The sequence below is a fragment of the Pectinophora gossypiella genome, chromosome 18, assembly GCF_024362695.1.
Source record: "Pectinophora gossypiella chromosome 18, ilPecGoss1.1, whole genome shotgun sequence".
Taxonomy (NCBI): Eukaryota; Metazoa; Arthropoda; class Insecta; order Lepidoptera; family Gelechiidae; genus Pectinophora; species Pectinophora gossypiella.
The window spans coordinates 11,382,917-11,408,448 of NC_065421.1; the positions used below are offsets into that span (position 1 = coordinate 11,382,917).

At 39.1% G+C, this 25,532-nt stretch overlaps 1 protein-coding gene across 2 annotated transcripts in view; it reads left to right on the forward strand.

Moving 5' to 3' along the window:
* The window catches only part of LOC126375191 (papilin), a 146,680-nt gene that overhangs the window by 87,100 nt on the left and 34,048 nt on the right, over positions 1-25,532 (forward strand). For both annotated transcript variants that reach the window (XM_050022061.1, XM_050022062.1), the window contains exons 2-3: positions 14,462-14,537; positions 24,486-24,664. In XM_050022061.1, the coding sequence (XP_049878018.1) occupies positions 14,462-14,537; positions 24,486-24,664 (255 nt within the window). The remainder of the gene's footprint in view (positions 1-14,461; positions 14,538-24,485; positions 24,665-25,532) is intronic.

Sequence of the window (25,532 nt, forward strand, 5' to 3'; positions counted from 1 at the left end):
TAGATCCCAAACAAGTCAAGACAGGTAATGTGTAAAATACAAATAAATAAGCTAGTAAGTACGTTATGAATTCGTCATTCAAATTAATGTTGTTTTTTTTATCAGCAAAATATTGAACCTAATAAATGCCAGTATTTTCCAATATATTTTGGTTTTCACTGGTCACCATACTTATAACATAAGCTCGCGACTATATCCCAATAGGAATAGTCAGGGGTACATCCATCGCAAGATGAACTCAGTACCCACACCACACCGAGCTTTCTGTTAGACCAACGTGATAGGTGAGCCGTATCGCCGTCTGTGATGGTCCGAGCCAACTGTGTTAGAACTAACTGCACTTAAAATAAATTAAGAACTCATTGGTGCAACCATACTTATAATATGTTGAAAAAATGCGTGATAATTATATAGAATTATCGTCATTAAATTTTAATAGGTAAGTATTTTAGTAACGGTTAACACACTCGTCCCGGCTTGCCAAGAGCTGCTGGTACGGTCACGAGTACTGATATGTATACACTTTGAAACCATGTTACATTAACATTTTTGACAAATTAAACCGTAAGTCTCATTAAATGTCAAATATGATAGTGCGACAGGGTTCTAAAGTGGGTACATGATATTGCTCATGACTGTAAAAGTGCCGTTTGGGTCAGACGTTTTCGATTTTTTTTGTGGTTTATTTTAAGCACAGAACCCTTGGGCTCACTATCAGGGGGTTCCTGGGTTCGACTCCTGGTGGGGACATATCCTAAAAATCACTTTGTAATCCTTAGTTCGATTAGGACGTTACAGGCTGATCACCTGATTGTCCAAAAAGTGAGATGATCCGTGCTTCGGAGGGCACGCTAAACCGTTGGTCCCAGTTACTATTTACTGATGTAAGTGAGTAATTGTTACATGAACTATGTCAGGGGCCTTTGGGGGCTCAATAATAACCCACCAGGGTTGATGAGGTTGGTAATTAACCTCACAACCCACGCGATAGAAGAAAAAGAAGCAGCGAACCCTAATTTTTTTAGCACAGAATACTCAACTATCTGTTTATAGTATCATTAACAATATTGGCACCACATTAGTATGCCGATCAGAACGGTCGTAGGTTCGATGAATTTTATGACACAACACTATTATTAGATACATTTTCACAGCGAAGTGATATCATGATGTATGGAAATGTGACTATTGTATGAATGAAGTATTTATTGCAATTTAATTGTTATTAAGTATTATTTATTTTTATTTATTTCCGTGCTTCGGAAGGCACGTTAAGCCGTTGGTCCCGGCTGCATTAGCAGTCGTTAATAGCCACCAATCCGCACTGGGCCCGCGTGGTGGTTTAAGGCCCGATCTCCCTATCCATCCATAGGGAAGGCCCGTGCCCCAGCAGTGGGGACGTTAATGGGCTGGTGATGATGAAGTATTATTATGTCACGCGAAGAATAATTAATTAATTAGTTGAATGGAATTATTATTTATTGGTTTGAAGTTAGGTAAGTATTCTATTCTTCAATAACATTACATAGCATCACGCTTATATCCCTGAAGAGGTAGGCAGAGGTGTATTGTACTGTCATGATTTAAAACAATTAAGTAATTTAACTATTAGTTCAAAATAGGATTTTTTATAAAGTCTTCTTGAAAAATGGCAACACAGAAATTTCTACTGTTTCCTGGGTGGTGTATTTCTCGACCAATCACAGTCGACCATTTTATTTTGGCTTTGGTGGGGCGAAAAGAGGGGAGCTTCAATCGGTCAGGTAGTCGGTCAGTTGAAGTTAGCCAGCAGTACCATCAAGTCGTTAGCTAAGTGTAATCAGTGCCAAGTGGTGAAATAATCAGATAATACAAAGTGTATTGAGTTTTCTTTATAAAAGTACGTAGGTAATACAAACACTACTCGCCAGATTTAAGTCCCATGTACTAAGGGGCGATATATAGCCATGTACCAGGCTCAAATCCTGGAAACCACTGCAATATGATCCAATAATTCTGTGGTTCAGGGTCCAATATTTTTATCCGTAACTTGATTGCTATTAAGCTTTATTTATTTTATTATTTATTTATTTTGGTACACGTACAGATTTTGAAGAAATACCTAAGGCGGCAATATTTAAATAATTAATATAGGTACGTTCGCGTCAACCATAATCTCGCTTCTTAATTAATGCCTAAATAAAGTAGTAGTTTGTGGTATCAACGGCATGTAGGTATAAATAGAAAGAAAATGTTCTTTCCTAAATCATCATCACCTCCCTAGCATTATCCCGTTTTTCACAGGGTCGGCTTACCTAACCTGAAGATTTGACAGCCCCGGTTTTTTACAGAAGCGACTGCCTTTCTGACCTCCCAACCTGAAGGAAAAACCAGCCCAATACAGGTCACATACCTCCAAAAATGCATTTCTCGGGAATGTAGGATTCCTCACGATTTTTTCCTTCAACGCTGAGCACGTGATAATCAATTATGATCCAAACATGAATTCGAAAACAAATTCGACAGTCATTGGTTTAGGTCTGTGCTGGATTCGAACGTGCGACCTCAAATTGAGAGGCAACTTCTTTCTTTCTTTCACTATGCCGTGAATCATTATTTATCCATCTAAGGCCAAAATATCAGCCGTATAAGGGAGTTGTCTTATAAACTTTGCCTACCCCATCAGGATTAGAGGCGAGACTATAAGGGTCATGTCATACTAGGATACCATGGTCTCGTCATCACGGTCGCGCCACCTACAATATGTATGCAGTTGACACCGATTTCTATAAGATTCAACATCACAATTAGCTATTTATTCCATTCCCGGAGTGAAGTGAAGCAGCCCTTGTCCTTCCTAATTGACAGCCGGAAGGTCGACCGCACCACAGCGGTGTCGAGTTGCCATCCTCCGGAACTCCTGCCAATGCCACCATTAATTGCCGTGGTGTGGTATGTCTCACTGACTCAGCCAGACAGAATGTCAGGGCTGAATATATTTACATAAGGTTGAATTTGTCGCTTTGTCCTGTGCCGGAAAAGATTTTAAAATACGTTCTATTTTCAAATCAAATCAAATACTTATTCTTTATTGCACACACATAAAAGGAACAGCAATTAACGCATTTTCGAATGCAAACGAATGCTTATTTCCATGTCCATCAATTAGATTTATCGTGTAGCAAGTTTGAATTCAGATCTAGGGGTGGTATTAATAAACTAATCTCACCTGAGATTGCTCGAGTCCCTGTTTTTATATAAAAACAGTCACATTGACATGGTCTTGAGAGCAATCTCAACGCTGAGATTAGTTTATTAATACCACCGAAGTACTTCATTGTTGTTTTAATTCCTGTGTGAACGGCTGTAGTCGTTCGGCGCTAAGCGCCAACCCGTAGTCGAGTTGGTATAGTGTGGACTACCACACCACCAACTTGACTACGGGTACCAATAATTACTTAGTATTAAATCAGGACCCTGACCCCGCCGGTATGGTCGACGATTTCCCTCATTCATTTACCGCTTTCGACCCACTAGGGTCGATTAATTCTTTCAAATATTATCCCCTCAGACGACGCCCTGAGCCAAGGTTCGTGCCCAACTAGGCACTATAAGGCCTGTTCTCTTAAATTTTGTCCGGCCAGCTACTTAATGACTTCTGTGGCAAATCTACAATAAGTCACGTCAAGAAAATGAAAATAAAAAAAAATATCGTGTATCAGAATTTGAATTCAGAACTAATTCATTCGTTGTTGTTTTGTTTTGATTCCTGCGTGAACGATGGGTTGTTCTGCGTCAAGCGCCCAGTACAGTCATGAGCAATATAATGTACCCACGTTAGGACTCTGTCGCACTAACATATTTGACATTTAGTGAGACTTACAGTTCAATTTGACAAAAAAGTTAATGTGACATGGTACCAAAGTGTGTACATATTAATGCTCGTGACCGTACTTAGTGAGGTACATATGCTTCATACTCTCTTCGGTTCAGAGAGAGGAGGCTTGTGTCCAGTTAATGGGATGTATGCAGGTGGATTTAAAATATTGTGAATTATTAATATGTTCCTTATTCGATTTTTCTAAAAGTTATTGGTGCCTGGCTTTCTAAAGGTCGTAAGTTATAATTTCGCGCATCTTTAATCCGTATACGTAGTTTGTCAAAGGCCATTTCTATTTCATATTTACAAAGTATTCTTATGATTCTACGTCTTTTCAAAGGGCGTTGGCTGAAGGAAAGAAATGACAAGAAACACTGTACATTTTATGTCTGTTAAGCAATGTAGAGTCTGGTTTCTTACATTAAACCTGTAGTCAAATACCTAACTTATGTACAGGCACAAAATCACCGTAACTTTAGCTTACAATGCCACTAACCACTTTCGCTGAAGTTTCAAAAGACCTAAGTTATGCCACAGATCATATAATGGTTATGCAATGCGCAAACTATGCATAACTACAGCTTATGTGTTAGCTTTATAACTACTTCCAAAGTAGGCAGGGTTTCCTAAACTGTAGGTAACCTAACGTAACCTAATCTACCAGTGGGTCGCGAATAGTGATTGTACCGTTTCCCGGAATGTTTCCGTTCTTCTTCTATCGTGTGGGTTGTGAGGTGGAGTACCAACCTCATCAACCCTGGTGTCAGGGTTACTGATTAGTAACCCTGACACCAGGGTTGGGGCCTTTGGCGGCTGATTAGCCGCCAAAGGCCCCTGACATGGTTCATGTAACGACTACTTACTTACATCAGTAAGTAGTAACCGGGACCAACGGCTTAACGTGCCTTCCGAAACACGGATCATCTTACTTTCAGACAATCGGGTGATCAGTCTGTAATGGTCTAACCAAACTAGGGGCTACAAAGTAATTTTTGTGATATGTCCCCACCGGGAATCGAACCCAGGACCTTCGGATCGTGAGCCCAAAGCTCAACCACTGGACCACGGAGGTCGTTGGTCGTTTCCGTTGTAAAAAGTCTTTAATTAAGGAAATTGACTGTTTTTCTTTTTCAAATTGTTCTTTCTTGTACCCTGGTCTTCTCTGCCTAAAGGATAAAGCACGATACCGTAACCTTCTAAATGTAAAAATCTTTTAATGTATGTAATGTGGCTGTACTTTATAAATAAATAAATAACAAATAGATGGACCGTAGCCCAAAAAACTTTGGGAACCACTGTAGTAGTGTTTTATTGATGTTGCATAGGTTGGTAAGACTCTTTACTCATACAATTTGCCAATAAATTTGCGAAAGCGAGATTTCTTTCGCTATCATTTATGACGACAAACTAGGTTTTTCAGTGGCATTAACTACTTGGCCGGACATATGTGGAGCGCAGCAAGCTCTCCATCATCTTCATCGATATACTCACATACACATACATAAACTCACGCCTATTTCCCACTGGAGTAAGCAGAGACTATAGAATTCCATTTGCATTGATCCTGACACACTTCTCTTCTTCCACATTCATCAATCGCTTCATACGCGCACATCGGTTTAGAGTAGATCGTACTAAACCTTTTCTAAGAACATCTCCAATGTAAGTCCTTCTAGGTCTTCCTCTTCCAGCCCTACCATCAACTTTCGCTTTATATACCGCTTTCGCAATTCTATTATCCTTCATCCGCTCTACGTGTCCAAACCAACCTAACATTCCCTTCTCAATCTTAGTCACTATATCGTCTTTTTTACACCACATCTCTGTCCCCAGTTTGGTCCCTAGTTTGGTTAAGACATTACAGGCTGATCACCTGATTGTCTAAAAAGTAAGATGATCCGTGCTTCGGAAGGCACGTTAAGCCGTTGGTGCCGGTTACTGCTTACTGATGTATGTAAGTAGTCGTTACATGAACCATGTCAGGGGCATTTGGCGGCTCAATAGTAACCCTGACACTAGGGTTGATGAGGTTGGTACTCCACCTCACAACCCACACGATAGAAGAAGAAGACCACATCTCTGTCATCCATCGATATACCTTAGTATTATATATGTCATTACATTGGTGACCGGTGCGAACTGTTCGGCCTGCGATTATTATGCTATTAACCATTATGATGTTTGGATTTCCTACACAGGGTCTTGTAGATTTCTTTCAAGCGCTTCCCTGGACAACGAAGTCTTTATGATTTTCTGGCTACAGTCCTGGGAGGTTAAAAAGCCCACATCAAAGCAATTCATCTACAAAAGCAATATTGCTATTTGACATCTGTGTGCATTGCGCACATGTGAAATAGCAATATTGCTTTTGTAGATGAATTGCTTCGATGTGGCTTTTAACCCTCCTGTTTCCTGTGGATCAAACACTCATTACCACGGACAATACGTGGATACGCCACCCACAGCGGCCGTAGTGCAGCCGTAGCTTTAATGGCTCAGCGCATCATGGGAACACGCTATTATGAAGAAAACTTAATTATAATTATGAGTTCCAACTCATAAGCATTGATGGATGCTGTCGATATGTATAAGATTGAAATATTGTACGCTTGTTTTTTTTTTTTAATTTTAAGCCCGACATCATGTTCACGTTTGAATTATAGGTAATTCATATCACGTGGTGTCTAAGATCTGTGTCCGGTAAACGTCTATTGGTATCCCCTATTACAAGAGACTTAAACATAGCTGGCGAGGTGAAGGTGTACTCAGACTATACACCTCTGCCTACCCTTTTGGGGTTCAGGCGTGATGCGATGTTATTTTAAAATCCGATAGAGACACAAACCTCCTACCAAAGTACCTATCGTTTGAAGAGTACCCGTAATCATTTAAAGGTTGCCTGGAAGAGATTGCTACTCCGAATCCGACAGTCAAACAATTTAAAATGAGCATAAAGAGTCAACAAAAAAAATCAGTCAAAATCACTTTGTGAGACTGTCCTTTGTTTGGTAAAGATTTTTCAGGCTTGAATCACCTGATTGTCCGAAAAATTAAAATGATTCCGTGCTTCGAAGAGCGCGTTATGCCGTTGGTCCCGGCTATTTGCCGTAAAAACACCTCCACCAACCCGCAGTGAAGCAGCGTGGTGGGGTATGCTCCATATCCCTTCCGGTTGATTGAGGGGAGGCCTGTGCCCAGCAGTGGGACGTATATAGGCTGTTTATGTTATAAGGAGTCAACAATACTTAGTTTATCATAACAGGACCTAACTATTATTGTACAAAGGATTACAATAAGCATTATCAATCAACATTTTATACAAATTAAGTATGACCGGACGTTATAACCGCTGCATTTTAGTAGGTACTTAACACTCGAAGTCATCATACAAATGTCTAGGTGCATGGCAGTGCGTTCACCAAGTTCTATAACCGCCACGTCCCACGCAGAATTTATATGATACATATAAGCCAATATTAAATGCTTCTGTCTTAATTACGGATTTAAAAACAAAGATTTTACCTTATTGATTTTCCTCTGATTGCATTCATCCCTAGACAATAATGAAAACCGGACAAGCTCATATTTTAATAAGTAAGTACCTACTTAATTATGGCTACCTATCACGTTGGGTTAACAGAAAGCTCGGTAAGGTGTGAGTACTTTGTTCATCTTACGATGGATATACAGTCATGAGTAATATCATGTAGCCACTTTAGAACCCTGTCGCACTATCATATTTGACATTTAATGAGACTTACGGTTTAATTTGTCAAAAAAGTTAATGTGACATGGTATCAAAGTGTAAACATATTAGTACTCGTGACCGTACCTCTGACTAACCCAATTAGGATATAGTCGTGAGCTTATGTTATATTGTTGTTAAGTTACTCAATTATAAAAATAAGTACTTGTGGTATTGTATGGTTTTATAAACTTTTTTTTGTAACAACAATATTTAAAGTTGAATTAATTTAACTAGTTATCTAAAATAAATTAGTTTACATTGGAACCTCCTGAGTAAAATTACAACACAAAATGAACTTGGGTTTCTTTTTTAACGTTTAATTTTGGTGGTATCATTTCCAATTCACATCGTGTGCAGATTTGCATGCTACGAGAATATTCGGCCTAGGTCCTTGCTTCAGACCTAGGTCCATACTAGGATACTTACTTAAATAATTTAGATGAGATGGCAAAGATGACCTCAGGAGATTTATTTTGTATGACAAGGACAGCCTAAGTATAGCTCTAATTATTATAATTTACATTTGTTTTAAGCGATAAGGCCGCCATTTGCCATGTACCCAGTTAAGTCTCTTTTGTAACTATTTTAATTATATTTATTTTTTATTTATTTTGTTGAGCGGATGAAGGATAATAGGATTACGAAAGCAGTATATAAAGCGAAGGGTAGGCCCGCTACAAGGTGGACCGACGATCTGGTGAAGGTCGCGGGAAGCCGCTGGATGCGGGCAGCGCAGGACCGATCGTCGTGGGGATCCTTGGGAGAGGCCTATGCCCAGCAGTGGGCGTCGTACGGCTGATGATGATGATATAAAGCGAAGGTTGGTGGTAGGGCTGGCAGAGGAAAACCTAAAAGGACGTACGTTGAACAAATTGGAGATGTCCTTAGGAAAAATTCAGTACGATCTACTCCGAACCGGCGTGTGTGTATGAAGCGATTGATAAATTGTGGAGGAATCAAGAGAAGTGTGTCAGGATCGAAGCAAATGGAATTCCATAGTGTCTGCTTATCCTGGTGGGAAATAGGCGTGAGTTTATTTATAATAATAATAATAAGTCCGGGACTCCATAGTCCCGAGATATGGAAATGACAAATATAATAATAATAATAAAAATGTTTAGGCATAACCTACGACACACATATACATATACATTATGTATATGTATGTAACTAGTTTCTTTTATTTTGACGCATCCTTTTGGATACACATAACATAACACCACGCCTGTATCCCCGAAGGGGTAGGCAGAGCTGTATGGTACATACACCCACTCCCTATATAAGTACGAATTATTCCTTTCATTCAACAATGACCATAATCTCTATTACACTAATAGAGCGGTATCTTTGATACATGTCATTAGCGGTATCTTTGACTCACTCACTCAGTGCTTTGTACCAAGTCACCACAGATAATTAACTCTTTCTTCTATACGAAGTACGAGCGTAAATGAGATGATATCCTGTGGGACGCCTCGCCTTACGATCTTGTGGTCTAAATGCAAAGAAAATAAAATCTTAGCTGTGTTTTGAAATCTTAGTTATGTTATAGAGTATGTCGAGATAAATCAACAATAAATCAAGAATAAAAAGGTTAAATGCGTTATTTTTATATACATACACTTTCGCTGTGTATTCCCTGTCATCGCCATAAAAGTTCATTACGACAGTAACCGGAAATCGGAAGCCGTAGCTTTAGCCAAGTTGCTAACGATTACCGAAAATTACAATGTTATCGAAATAAGGAATAATACAACGACTAGAACATAGTTGACTTGAATGAGAGTCAGACGTCACACACATAGACGCGCGTTTAAGATAACTAACGTAAATGTGTAGTGTCTGTGTAAAACGAGGTTGTTTGTATGAAGTGCCCGGGGTGAGCTATCACGTTAAGAAATGGGATTAACTATCTGAGAACTGATATTGGTGCTAATTTCTGTAAATACCATCTAATTTTATTTTATGTTATATCTATCTGTCATTTTCTTATCCGCCAAAAAGGAAAGGGACGGGTAATCGACAAGCATAAAATTTATGGAACACACGTCAATTTTAAGCACAAATCTAAACCAACCGTCTAAAAATTTTACATCAGTCAATAACCCGACACATTCATTTACTCATTCTTCCTAAAATTAAGAGCTGTGAATCATCCGTCCCTTTCCTTTTCGACGGATATGAAAATGACGGATATAACTTAAAATAAAATTAGGCGGTGTCTCCAGGAATCGGGGCCATTAGGCAGCTAAATTACTTAATTGTATACCAATATTTTATGTTTATTTTTATAAAGAACGTCTAGGGCCCTGTGCCTAGGTTTTTCTTGCAGCTTCTTTTCCCCGGCTATACAGGTTGTGAGAAGCTGCAGTAGTTTTAGGCGGATGAGACGTTCGTTATGTAAAAATTGACGATTCAAAGTGTAACTATATTACCTACTGAGTAAAGATTTTTTTGAATTTTTTGAAAACTCTGACAGCTATCATAATAGAGTAGGGAACTACTTATTTTATTTATTGTTAACTAGTTATATAGTAAGTCTAATCCTTGTTTTTAATGCTGATCCCTCCCCTGTTCTCTGGCTTAGACCGCGTCCTAATACCGATTATTATCTTTGAATTTACAGTTAAGGCTGTGGGTCCTTTATCAGCCGGTTATATCGACATTTCGGCGTGGAACAAGACCTCAGGAATTATGTTCCGATTATATTTTTATTTACATACCATTACGTCTGGTAATTGGGTTCTTTTAAAGCGTTATGCGATCTTGTCGATAAAGAGATCGGTCTGTACGATTTAAATGTTTCGATGTTCCGACTTGGATATAAGTTACTAAGTGGCTACGGAGGAGCTCGGTGGCGCAGCGGTAAACGCGCTCGGTCTGCGATTGTTGAAGTTAAGCAACTTTCGCAAAGGCCGGTCATAGGATGGGTGACCATAAAAAAAAAGTTTTCATCTCGAGCTCCTCCGTGCTTCGGAAGGCACGTTAAGCCGTTGGTCCCGGCTGCATTAGCAGTCGTTAATAAGCACCAATCCGCACTGGGCCCGCGTAGTGGTTTGAAGCCCGATCTCCCTATCCATCCATAGGGAAGGCCCGTGCCCCAGCAGTGGGGACGTTAATGGGCTGGCGATGAAGTGGCTACGGATCATAACCAATAGGGCTTCAGATAATTATATAAATGGGATATTAGACTTAAGATAAGTACAACCATGAGCATCAATATGCATACATTTTGGTACCATGTCACATGATTTTTTTGGACAAATTGCACTGTAAGTCTCACTTACTTAATGTAAGTCTTACTTTATTCCTAATGTTGGTAGGTACATTATATTGCGCATGACTGTACGTACATACATAATATCACGCTTATAGACCATTAGGATAGGCAGAGACCACGGAATTCCTCTTACAACGATCCTGACACACAACTTTCGCTTCCTCCACTCTCATCAAAGACTTCATGCGTAGTCGCCGGTTTAGAGAACTCTTGACTATTCTCAATATTGTCTATTTCAGTATTTCGACCACAATTCCTGTAATAGTAGGCTAGTTTCCAATTAGTCAAATCAGTTGCTTTTTACTAAACGTCAAAACGCGAAATTACTATGGAATTTCTATGAGAAAGCACACAATGACGTCATAGAAAAACGTGATAAAATGTCGCACTTATTATTACGTTTTTTTTTATTAAAATTCATAAATAAGTTAAATAAAAAAAAAATGTTTTTCGTTAGTTTTAGATCTGTCTATATTTGGTAATCAGAGTTTCATAATTTATCTTGCACCTAGTATTGTATTCATTCGTTCATTTATTACGTATTGTAAAATAATGTTACTTAAGTACCTAATTAATTAAGTAAGTACATAATTTAATAGAATAGAATAGAATAACTTTATTCCCAAAACAGTGCAGTACAATAGTAGAGAAGATAAAGATAAGTAAGTATACAAATCAAAAATACACTGCCAGGGAAAAGGGACTGACTCAGCATGTTGTTGCGAAGGATAGTAGAAATACCACTCTTAGCAACACTGATATTCTGCCAGTACCTAAGTTACGCTTATAACTATCGTGCCAACAAAAAGTGTCGGGATTTACTTACAATAAATAAGAAAATAAGCAAATATAATTATGAAGAAAATATATGAATTAGGGATTACGAAAAATTTACGAATAATTTAGATAAAGCACCTCTAAGTAGGTTAACAGTTCGAAGTCTTCTTTTTTGTAGGTTTGCTTCAGACGGCATTAACTACTTGGCCGGACAAATGTAGAGCGTTGTGCGGTTTATGCGAAATATTTCTCTTGTGACATGACAGAGTTTTTGTATTGTATTGTCAACGTGTTGATTGGCGCTTCTTATTACAGATCCGTGTGAGTGCACCCCATTTGTTCGACCAAGTAGTTAATGCCATTTATAATAAACACATGATATTATTGCATCTACGAATAGAACAAAAAAAGCGCTTATCGCTATCGACCCACTAGGGTCGATTAATTCTTTCAAATATATTTCCTCTCAGACGACGCCCTGAGCCGAGGTTCACGCCCAACTGGGCACCCTCAGGCTGTTGTCTTAAACGTTGTACCGGGTGAGAGCCTTCAGCGCTCCCCATTTGTCCGGCCAAGTAGTTAATGCCATCTACGGCAAATCTACAATAAGTCACGTCAAAAAAAAAGAATAGAACAAACACAAATCATATATTATGTAGGCATCATTACATCCCATCAAATGATCATACACGTCTCTCTTGGAATTGTGGCTTTATGATTAATGATCGAGGTTGATAACTTTATTTAAAAAAGTAAATAAATGCTTCTTACAAATTTTGTAACTTTAAAATTGTGGTTAAATGTCTTTGTGTGGAAATAAATTTTATTATTTATTATTATACATGCATTACATACATTCATATATAAACTCACGCCTATTTCCTTCAGTCATACATACTTCCCTATACAAACATTGTACAAACATTGTTTGTGGTAGGTACAACAATATATTTGTAATTTTCAATTACGTATTTTAAACACACATATTGGGCTCAAGGCACTAATTTAATAGGCTATAATTGGACTCCTTGGGTGGTAGGTAGTCAGAAATGAAGTTGTTGCCACTTTTGGTATGGTTTGTGTAATAGACAATATGTACAAAAAGGGAATCTCATGTTTAGCCTGATAATCATAAGTACCCATTTTAAGATTCCAATACCAAATGGAGTTGCAAGTTGGCTGCGCTATCTTGTTACTTGTTTGTAGATTAGTTTTTTTTCTGGAAATGGCCTTATACGTGGGGCTTAGTCGTTTGGGACCGCCAGCGATTGAACTGTGATTGAACTGTGCGGTGCAAATCAAGTAGGAGTTCGTTTTGAATGGGTCGTTTCACACCAGTCTTCCAACAGTCGCAAAAATAACTTATTGTCATAGGTCGATTCAGACCGTAGTGGGTTTAGGTATTTACTTCTTCTTCTATCGTGTGGGTTGTTTGGTGGATTACCAATCCCATCAACCCTGGTGTGAGGGTTACTATTTAACCCCAAAAGGCCCCTGACATGGCTCATGTAACGACTACTAACTTGCATCAGTAAATAGTTAACGTGTCTTCTGAAGCACGTACATCTTACTTTCGGGCCTGTAATGTCCTAACCAAACTAGGGATCACAAAGTGATTTTTGAGATATGTCCCCACCGGGATTTGAAACCGGGACCTCCGGATCTTGAGCCGAACGCTCATACCACTGGACCACGGAGGCCAGGGTATTTACTTAAATTTAGTTTTTACTCTATAGGCCGAATTCACTCATTCCAAAAGATGACCTGGGGCAATTCGCACTGCTCCATCCACATCAAGAGCAAAGTCAAAACAAGTCGCGGTCCGAACCGACTGAAGACCCGTTTTACTGTGCCGGATTACTGAAGATTAATTTGAAGTGCACATTGTTCGCGAACATTAGCAAGGATTATCAGAACTTATCAATGGTCTGTGTACACAACACTTCAGGGAAACACACTTTCTCGTACCCGCAGCGTACGTAGTATTATTCCTTATTCTATGCCCGCAGTTCGGCATGAATGTCATAATTATAATATATATATGTTGCTTTAGGAAAACGTGATGGTGTTACAAAAAGAGTTATTGCGTTTATTATTTTCTAGGTATATGACAAGATTTGTGTACTTACTGTTAATTTTGCTGTATCGGGTGAGAGCCTTCAGCGCTCCCCATTTGTCCGGCAATGCCATCTGCGGCAAATCTACAATAAGTCAGGTCAAAAAAAAATGTTAATTTTGATATGATTCTGTCCTTATATACTTATAGGTGGCGAGGTGTTTGTGTAATACTATACACCCCTGCTTACCCCTTTAGGGATACAGGCGTGATGCTATATTATTTTGTCCATATACCTTGGTACTTGGCCGAGAGATACTGTGTGAAGCATTTCTGTCCCTAATGCTTTTGAATTGTTGCTGTTGTAGGAGTTTTTAGCATTAATTTTCTTTTGAAACTTATTGGTGGTAGATTAAGGATAATGCCGTTTCTAGTAATATGTTTTTTATGCAATAGTTTTTGCATTACATTGTATACAATACTCTATAATTAAAACACATAATACCGGGTTCTCACCGCGTTATTATCAGGGATATGGGAGTCTCATATAACGCGGTAAGAACCCGGTGTTATGTGTTTTAATTATGACAATAACCGCGTCAACCTCAAACAATGTATAATGCGCTATAGGTTCTACAAAATTTTCTTTGTTGCTCCTGCCAGGTACCAACTACCAACCAAAGAATGAAGAGGTGAAAACCACTTAACACGCCTAATGATACCTATTTGTTGTTGTTACAGATCGCTGCTCGTCGCGGTCGTCGTCATATGTGACTGTATCACGTGGACAGCCTCTAGACACCATTACACACATAATGTAAGTACAATACTTTATTACAATACTTAACGGCCTCTGCGGTCCGGTGGTTGAGCGTTGTACTTAGGATCCGAAGGCCCCGGGTTAGAATCCCGGTGGGGACATATCACAAAAATCTCTCTGTGATCCCTAGTTTGGTTAGGACATTAGGTACAGACCGATCACCTGATTGTCTGAAAGTACGTTAAGCCGTTGGTCCCGGTTACTATTTATTGATGTAAGTGAGTAATCTAACGATTATTCATTCATGTAACCATGAGCCATGTCAGGGGCCTTTGGCGGCTCAATCAGAACCCTGACCCCAGGGTTGATGAGGCTGATATTCCACCTCACAACCCACACGATAAGAAGAAGGAGACTTTATTAAGGTTTGTTTTATCACTGAATTCAATTTCATCAGTGTTATTAGAAAACGAAGACTAAAAAGTCCGTAACGCTACTGTCGCAGATTCGGCATAGAATTATTATGTCTTGTAAATTAGTTTCATTATAATCCGTCGACTTCTTTTGAGATTTATTTATTTATTTAAGACTAGCTTTTGCCCGCGACTTCGTCCGCGTGGCGTGTTATAAAAGAGAGATCTTTGTGTATGTGCGAGTGCATGTCAAATTTCAAGCATCTGACTTATGCAGTTTACATATTTTCATAAAAAAGTTTTTTCCCGTTAACTCCCGTTCCCGTGAGAATTTTGCAATATCCTGTTACAACTAAGCTTTAAGTTTACTAAGGTACTTGCGTGCCAAATTTCAAGCGTCTAACGTAAGTGGTTTAGATTTTTCAAACAAAAGGATTTTCCCGCTAATTCCCGTTCCCGTGGGAATTTCGGGAATACCTTCCTTAGTGCACCTATACGGTACCTAAGCTACGTCTCTTCAAAATTTCAAGTGCCTACGTTTAGCCGTTTAGGCTGTGCGTTGATATGTCAGTCAGTCAGTTTCTCCTTTTATATATTTAGATATATTAATCGGTATATACATAAAAATTACATGAATAAAATTCAACAGAAAATGACCGTATATGATACCATTACAGGCGTATACAACATTCAAGTTAAAATTTTAAACAAATAATAAAACAACACGTACTCGTGTTTGAGGTAACTTAAAGCTAGAAGCTAAATCATAATTGGATAAAAACTATATAAAGTAAAATTATAGCAAATTGAATGAATTTATATAATACTCGTAATTTTATATTTGAAGTTGGTGAGGGTTTCGTGGAAGGTGTCGATGTTATTTGTACATGCTTCGTTATACGTTAGCATACAACGGTTTAATGGAGAGTACATACATACATAAACAGAACCCAGAACTTATCAGGCAGGATGTACTGCTATCAGCTACTTACATAAACAGCCTATATACGTCCCACTGCTGGGCACAGGTCTCCGCTCAATCAACCGGAGGGGATATGGAGCATACTCCACCACGCTGCTCCACTGCGGGTTGGTACTTATCAAGACCTATTAGACAGTTTATTAGCAAGTTGCGAAACTAAAAATACACGCTCACAAACATCTGAAATATTAAACAAACCGTTCGTTTAAACTGTCTCTACTTTATTGTTACATTCTTTCTTATTTTTTGCGAGCTCGTAAAGGCCTATAATTCTCGTAATAGCTCATATTTTCGTCTCATTACATAAACACCTTGTAATACAGCGCGGATCATCGACCTTACCCTTGACACTGACCTGCGCACACGCCGCTGGCTGTACCACAGTATAAAGAAAACAGTATAGAACGTACTTTCAGTTTAGTACTCATGTACAAGTTCTTCGTCACCTTAAAAGTTTTGTCCACATTCGATTTTACATTCGTACCACAGATTAAGTAATGCTCTTTTACAAAGAATAAGTTGAACGTTCGATAGCCCTTGTATGCAGTGTACCCTCTGCTCTCATTTAACTATGGCTATGTCATCAGTTGGACAATACTCAACAATCATTTCAATCATAATTGATCAGATAAATATACGAGGTATTCAAGCGAGAGTTGACAAATTATTGCTTTAGTGAATTGGAGGAATTGATTTATTGACTGCGTTGTAAAAAAATCAGCGACTGTTATCATAAATAAAGTGTGAATAAAGTAGATTTTAAGACTTATTTATTGTAAGATACAATTATTTTGCCCGACAGAACCGCTATCGCCGGTTCAACCCCGCTCGCATTTACTACTACTCCTGCTTTTTTTTACGTGACTTAGATTAACTACTTGGCCGGACAAATGAAGAGCGCTGAGGGCTCTCACCCGGTACAAAATTTAAGACAACAGGCCTGAGGGTGCCCAGTTGGGCGCGAACCTTGGCTCAGGGCATTGTCTGAGAGGAAGAATATTTGAAAGAATCAATCGACCCTAGTGGGTCGATAGCGATAACCGCTGAATGAGGGATATCGTCGACCACGCCGGCGGAGTCGGTATCGGGGAAACTACTCCTGCAAACACACGATAGTATTACTGCTTCTCAAATCCTATATAGCCACTTTAGTGGCAATAAGAATACATGTGATCGTCTTGTATGTGATAGGCTGTAATTTTGCTGCATACAAAAATATTTTTTTGATAAATAGCCGATCATACTAAGGTTATTAGATTTCCTGTGATGAGGAGGGATCTCCTAGCTTAATAGTCGATATTTGTTGTTTTGGTCTGCGAGTTATAGTGCACAAGACGACCTTTTAATATACTATCGTGGAGCTCCGTGCGTCGTAAAGTTTGCGGACGAGTTGAGTGCATAATTGAAATACTTATAAACTTTTTGCTCATACTTGTATGGCGCGCGTTTTGCGCTCACTTGGCCCATCCAACCTCTTTCTTCCATTGCGTCGGTATTTACATTATTACTTACATTGGATTATGAAGCTTAGCATGACCTACTTATATTACCTACACACACATATCTGTTAAATAGTTACAACTACTTGAAACTGTTGATAAGTCTTTATATCAAAATCAAATACACTTTATTGAACTTAATTTTAACATTGTTTTAGGTTTACGCGGTTATTGGTGCCGATTCCTGCAGGCAAACCTAAATTTATTTTAGCTACGATTACGGTTTAAATATCATAATTAAAACACATAATAATGGGTTCTTACCGCGTTCACATCAGGGATATGAAATTCCCGATATTTCGACACTGTTGCAAGTGCCATGATCACGGGATGACTGATCATATCCCTGATTTAAACGCGGTAAGAACCCGTTATTATGTGTTTTAATTTTAATTTTAACAATCACACATAACACGTGAAGATAGTACAATTTGTTTCTAATACATTTAATATAGGCAATCTTCAGCGGCATTTAATATTAATACAAGGCATATTCATTCTCCGTTACGTTTGATTTACACTGTGAAACGAGACCAATCACAAAACAAGTACTTACTTAAAGCACGAACAAGCAATATGGATGTAACTTTCAATTTCTACCCCGTAACGCGGCACCGGGGCGCGCTCAGCGTGGGACCACATGACGGGGCGGCAAGATTCAATCCATTTGCCACTAGGGCTGGCGTAGAGTCTGTTTTAAAAAGTAAAACCTTTTTAGTTCTTTCGGTCTCCTTTCATTTTAGTAAGTACTTATTTCCTTATTTTCGGCTTGCAACGAGGAGCGCCGGTTCAAACCCCGGTTGGCTTTTTGGCGGGAAACGGGAACGGGACAGTTGCTTTCTTCATTGAATAATCTAAATAATTAATACGAAGTGGTGTTTTGTGGTTAATGATCGCATTAAGTTAGTCGGAAGACATTCGCGAGTGTTATTATATTGGAGTGTTCCATAAACAAAGTGTATCTGCCTATTTTCGTGCCAAGAAGCCGCTTCATAACTCGAAAGTTTATGCGGACTTTTGGGGTTCGGAGTAGAAGTCTACTCCGAGGGTGGGGGCTTAGGATTCATCATCATCACCTTCCATCATTTCATTAATCATCAAGAAAAAAAAACGTAAGACATGGCTGTATGGGCATAGTTCCCTTTGCCTTACCCTTCGGGGAAAACCAAAACACACCCTCAAACCCCGGTACAGACTCGTCGATTTTGAAACAGTTACAAGTTTGAATCTGAGATCAAAACATTTTCAATGTTTTCTTGAGAGGGTTAAAATGCCACATTGTTGCAATTCATCTAAAAAAGCAATATTGTTTTGACATATGTTCACATTGCGCACTTGCGTTTTATGTCTAATTTCAATTTTGCGTTTTTAGATTAAGTAATTGTACCAATTTGGCTTTTTAATGTGAAGGTTCTCCAATGCGTCGGTATGACACGGAAATTCATGCAGATCATCAAAAAACGGAAAGTAGCATATTTGGGAGATGTTCTTAGGAATAAAAGATACCAGCTGCTCCAGTTAATTATGATGGGCAAAATTGTTGGGAAAAGACGTCGAGGAAGTAGCAAGAAGTCGTGGTTGCGGAACATCCACGAATGGACCACCGTTACAATCGTGGAGAAGCTGTGACAGAGAAGAGTTCCCTAAGCTGACGTCCAACTTCCAGTAATGGATAGGCACTGGAAGAAGAAGAAGAAGATGGCCTTTTAAGACCCCTGCAGTAGAATCTTTAATAAAAGCTTTGACCGTGTGGACCACGACATTCTGCTTCATAAACTGGAAGTTTTGGGAATACATGGGGACTTGCTTCGGTGGGTTCGTTCTTATCTCACAAATCGTTCTCAGGCGGTTGTGATCGGTGGATACAGGTCGGACTATGTTTCCATACCTTCAGGAGTCCCACAAGGATCGCATTTAGGCCCATTATTTTACAATGCGTACATTTACGATATAGCAGGTTGCTTCAGGAATGCCAAACATATTCTATATGCTGACGATAAAAAAGTCTACATGAAGATCTCCACCGTTGCTGACTGTGAACTATTACAACAAGACTTAAACAATTTAATAGAATATTATACGCGTAATAGGATCACAGTCAGCATTGATAAATGTCAGATTATTACATTCACAAGAAAGAGAAATCCAATCGCATTCACATACAACTTCCATACTGTAACCATAAAAAGAGTGAATCTGGTACGCGATCTGGGAGTATATTTAGACAGTAAAATGCTCTTTTCAGACCACATTGAAAAAATTGTGCAGAGAGCTTACCGCAATCTTGGCTTTGTCATTAGAACTTGCCAGCCGTTCAAGTGTCCTCTTAGCCTAAAAATTGTATATTTCGCGTATGTACGCAGTATTTTAGAATACGCCAGTCAGATATGGTCACCATATTACAACGTTTATATAAATCGTATCGAACGTATCCAACGAAAATTTGTAAAACACTTAAATTTTAAAACCCATACATATGGCTCTTCTTATGCCGAAAGCTGCCGCAATTTTACTCTTCTCACTTTGGAAAATCGTCGCGATATGATGGACATGTGCCTATTGCATGATATTCTTAATGGCCGACTTGACGCTCCTGATATGCTTGAGCAAATCTTTTTTAATGTTCCAAAACGACGGACGAGACATACACCGCTGCTTTGGTCGCAGTTTCATTCGACTAATTATGTGAGGAACGGCGTGTTCTGTAGAATTATTGATAAATACAATAATTACTTCAATGAAATTGACCTATTCAACATAAGTAAAAACCAACTTAAAAAATATATCAATAATAAGCTTGTCAACTCTAACTCCGAACAAATGTGAATTCTTTCTTTTGACATACACATACACACAAACATACACACACTCACACACACCCGTGTATAGTTGGTGGAGGCTGCTATGGAAGCTCCTTTCATAGCAGCCTCCGATCCCAAGAATTACTAATTCGCAGGGCCAACACACAACACATAACACATAACAAATAACACATAGCACACACACATACACACACACGCGTACCACTGATATACGTGAACTCGTCTGCCCCTACTACTTTAATTAATAAGTACGTGGTTAACTGTAATTAGCTTCACTAGCTTATAACATAATATTATTGTAAAGTATTGTAAATGAGCTGTTGTTAACCTGAATAAATAAAATAAAAAATAAAAAAGCTACAGTAAGAGCCAACCCTAGCCGAAAGTAATTGTAAAGCATGTCATATACTCGTAAATATAATCTGTGGTGGCGGTTTAATTGATGGGTGCGTTCACATCGGTAGGTCATCACGTCTGTCCGACTCGAGTATTTAATTTACATTTTGGTTATTTCTCACTAGAGTCATCAAATATTTAATAATTGCTGCGGTTCGATTTATTTAGCTCCGAGTTGTATTTACATGATCAAGCCGTAACAAGATACTTATTTACTTACATACTTATTAGATTTTGTCAAAAGTTGACTTTAAGATACATTTTGGTTGTTTGGTCCAAATATCTTTATGATTATGATCGTTTTTCTCTATTTACATTAGAGTCGTCCATCAGTCATCATCAGTCCATCGAGTTATATGCCTGTTGTGCCTCTCTGTCCTTATTTTTGAATTATATATAAAATACTTTTTTGAGCACAGTGGAGCAGAGTGGATATATAAAATAATTGTTGCTTGATATTTGGATCACGTTATGTATAGAATTACATAGCTACCTATATTGCTTTTCTTTATTTTGATCAGAATAATAATGGGTGGAATCTGTAATTGTGCCGGGGTGTAATAAAAAGGGTCATCATTTATACCCGATAACAAAGTTATCCATGAAATTAGAAGGTTAAACGATGGAAAATATGTACTTCGCCATCTTTATTGTTTTTGAGAAACCACAGATCATATAATACTAACGGAGAAATGTAGCGTGGAAAGTCCCTCTTAAAAAAACAAAGTAAGTATCTACCAGAGGAACATGCGAAAATAAATTCCCATATTTCATCATATGAGGAGCTCGGTGGCGCAGCGGTTAACGCGCTCGGTCTGCGGTTGTTGAAGTTAAGCAACTTTCGCAAAGGCCGGTAATAGGATGGGTGACCACAAAAAAAAAGTTTTCATCTCGAGCTTCTCCGTGCTTCGGAAGGCACGTTAAGCCGTTGGTCAATCCGCACTGGGCCCGCGTGATGGTTTAAGGCCCAATCTCCCTATCCATCCATAGGGAAGGCCCGTGCCCCAGCAGTGGGGACGTTAATGGGTTGATGATGATGATGATTTCATCATAACGTCCTGTTTTCTTATTGCATATTATAAAATGATTTTATAACCGAATCGTGTCAGGTGAATAACCACTTCTGTCTAGATTGCTATTGCTACAGTACAAGTGCATCGCGGTCGAGTATATTTTGACAGCAGGTGCACTCATGCGCCGGCGACTAAACAACTTAACATCGGACACTTATTGCCGTCCACGTATTCAATGGACTGTGCCAGACGAGAATGCAGGCGAATAGACAGTTGTCAAGTGATAACACATAACATAAACAGCTTATACGTCCCACTGCTGGGCACAGGCCTCCCCTCAATCAACCGGAGGGAGAATAAATATCAGCATGATGTCTTTAGAAAAGATTTAGTACTATCTACTCTGAACCGGCGTGCGAGTATTCATCACTGTGGTGTAGCATTATCCATGCTACTTTTTAGGGAAAAATAGAGCAGTGGTTTCCCTCTTGCCTTGTGGGAGTATTAAACGATTGATAAATCTGGAGGAGCAGCAGAAGTGTGTCAGGGTCACAGGAAATAGAAGTCGACAGTCTGCTTACCCCGGTTGGAAATAATGAGTTTACGTATGTATGTAGGAAAGTGAGTAGAATGGAACGTAAGATTTATAAAAAGTAAGAGACATTTTTTTGTTTTGGTTTTCCCCGAAGGGTAAGGCAAAGGGAACTATGCCTATACAGCCATGTCTTACGTAAAAAATACGTATATATCTTGATGATTCATCATCATCATCATCATGTCGTCCAAACCGTATCCGGCGACCGTATCCCAACCGTATCTTGATGATTAATGAAATGATGAAGGGTGATGATGATGAAACCTAAGCCCCCACCCTCGGAGCAGACTCCTACTCCGAACCCCAAACGAATTAACTCAAAAGTCCGCATAAACTTTTGAGTTATGAAGCGGCTTGTTGGCACGAAGCGAAAATAAGTTAATACACTTTGTCCACCGAATACTCCGATATAATAACACTGTCGCGAATGTTTTCCGACTAACTTAATGCGTTCATTAACCACAAAAGGAGCTTGGTGCTCGGTGGCGCAGCGGTATCTCCATCCTCACCGTATCCTCGACTAAATGAGCGTAAACATTTTTTTTTGACGTGACTTATTGTAGATTTGCCGCAGATGGCATTAACTACTTGGCCAGATAAATGTATGCGTAGCGTATACAATATACAATAGTGGTAAATAATGAATGGTGCGTCCACACTTGAGCGCGAACAGTCCGCGTTGCAACATCACACTTGTAAGTTGTAACAAGCGTTGTTTGTCGTCACAACACGACGTTCTCTGTGGCCGATGGTTAATGTAAAGTCTGCTTCATAGTGACTTGAGTGCTGGAATGGCGGGTGGTCCAAATACTACGTATATATTACATTATAAAATCCAAACGTCACTGACTGACCCGTTCATACGAAATTTCAAAAACTAAAATTTTACCGTGGGTGTGCCTTTTAGGACGTACGAGCTCACTAAGGCAGGATTTAGTGAAATTTAACCCCTGCCACAAAGGTGGCAAAGTTTTATGAAATTTCTATATTCTTCTATAGTTTTAATAGTAGGTTTTCACGCGAAAGTTTTATGAAATTTCTATATTCTTCTATAGTTTTAATAGTAGGTTTTCACGCGAACGAGGTCGCGGATAACAGTTAGTTATACTAGGTTATCATAAGTGTCCACGGCCAACATGCAAAACAAAACAAAGCGACCTCATCCCCACTACCAGTGGATAATGTTACTAATTTTACGATATTATGATTGCCAACGTTTGGCCATATCATGAAGTAATCATGTATTTAGTTGGTCATATCGTTAAACGTTTTGTGTTCATTGATCTGGCCAAACTACATCATGATGTGGCTAACAAATGATATTCTATTTCATGAAATATACGAGCACATTATAGAATAATCAATTCTAAGATCTGGCCACGACTACACCACTGCCTACCCCTTCGAGGATACAGTCGTGATGTTTTGCTTGCTAGAGAACATACTAAGGCTCTCGCCGCCGATTAGATAAAAACTTTTATTTATAATAGGTAAAATCCACTTATTTGTTAAGGCATCACAAACCACTTTTACTTACTAAAGTATTTAGCTAATTTTAATATATTTCGTTGACGAAGTTTTTACTGAAACAAAATTATTAAACTATTAGTTATACTTACTTATAACTTCGAACTTGTTGATTGTTTATTCATGTTCAGATCACAAATAATTGATATCACCTGTTTTCAGGATTTGTGTCCGGTTAATGGCAATAGTTTTTTTTTTTTTTTATTTTTATTGTTAAATTGGTAAGTACAATTTTATTTCTTACAATATTAACCCGCCAAACTTTTACGTTTGATGGCGAGATGCGCTTATCTAATAAACATAAATTTCTACTCACCTAGATAAATAATAAAATAGAAAAACCATAACAATCAAGGTAACTTACAATATATAAGGTCCAAGAAACCCATCGCTCAGCTTCAGCAGTCTCGCACGCTATTAAGTACATAGGATTTAATATAGCTGGCGGGGAGTGGGGTATACAGGGTGTTAGTGACATCGTAAAGAAAACTTTGACGGATAATTCAGACCATGATTCTGAGTTGACATCAAGTGGAATTTTCCGTCGGAAAACAGTTCCAGTTCCATACTTTTGCGGCGGAAAATTCCACGTGATATTAACTCAGAATCATGGTCTGAATCATCCCTCAATGCTTTCGTTTCGATGTCACTAACACCTTGCATATACCTTATAGGTATACATCTTTCTGCCTACCTCATTGGGAATACAGGCGTGATGCTATGTGTATGTTTTATTCAAACTTGTTCTTTCTATCCAGGTCTCCGGGCACCGAAGCCGCCACAGAAGACAAGGCGCAGGCCTATACCTGCCAGCTTCGTACGTGATCCCCGGGGGCGAAGGCGGCGGCGCCTGGGGCGAGTGGGGCGAAGTCTCTGCCTGCTCCCGGACCTGCGGCGGAGGCGTCGCCAGCCAAAAGAGGATATGTCTCGAAGTCGAGTGAGAACATCTTCTCTATACTTACATAACTTTCAGAGGATTACCAAAATTTTATGGCTATTATTAACCAATCTGGAGGTCCGGGTGCGATTCCCGATGGGGACATTGTCGAAATCACTTTGTGCGACTGTCCTTTGTTTGGTAAGGACTTTTCAGGCTTGAATCACCTGATTGTCCGAAAAAGTAAGATGATTCCGTGCTTCGGAGGGCACCTTGAGCCGTTGGTCCCGGCTACTAGCCGTAAAAACACCTCCACCAACCCGCATTGGAGCAGCGTAGTGGAGTATGCTCCATACCGCCTCCGGTTGTTTGAGGGGAGGCCTGTGCCCAGCAGTGGGACGTATATAGGCTGTTTATGTTATGTATGTATTAACTAGGCAAAATAGTTACAAAGGTCTTATGACATAGATACTTACCCCAATTTTGTTTTTATGGCAAGTGGCCGGCAGATTGGACCAAAACGATTTTCCTCACTCAGAGGAATCACATCTTTCAATCATGACATTATAATTAAAAAAAAATTGACCATTATTGTACTGTGATCATTATTAGTAGGGCCATAAATAAAGATACATCGCAGGTTGCTGTTTTGAGTAACATAGTACAGTTGGTGGGGGAGCATGAAGTTAGTAGCGCGTAGGTGGCGCCATCACATGAGCAAAGCTGTCATGCGGGTGCGCATTCCACTTACGGCAGTTTGAGGCAGTCTATCGCGAACCTTCGTAGTAAACACATTACTCCGGCGAAACTGTTTACCTACTCGTGTGTTATCGTAAACTATGGGTGTTATGGGTGTGTAAACATGTCATGAACGGTACTGAGTCGTATTGCCAAATCATCGTGTACAGATGTTATTACTACTGCCTCA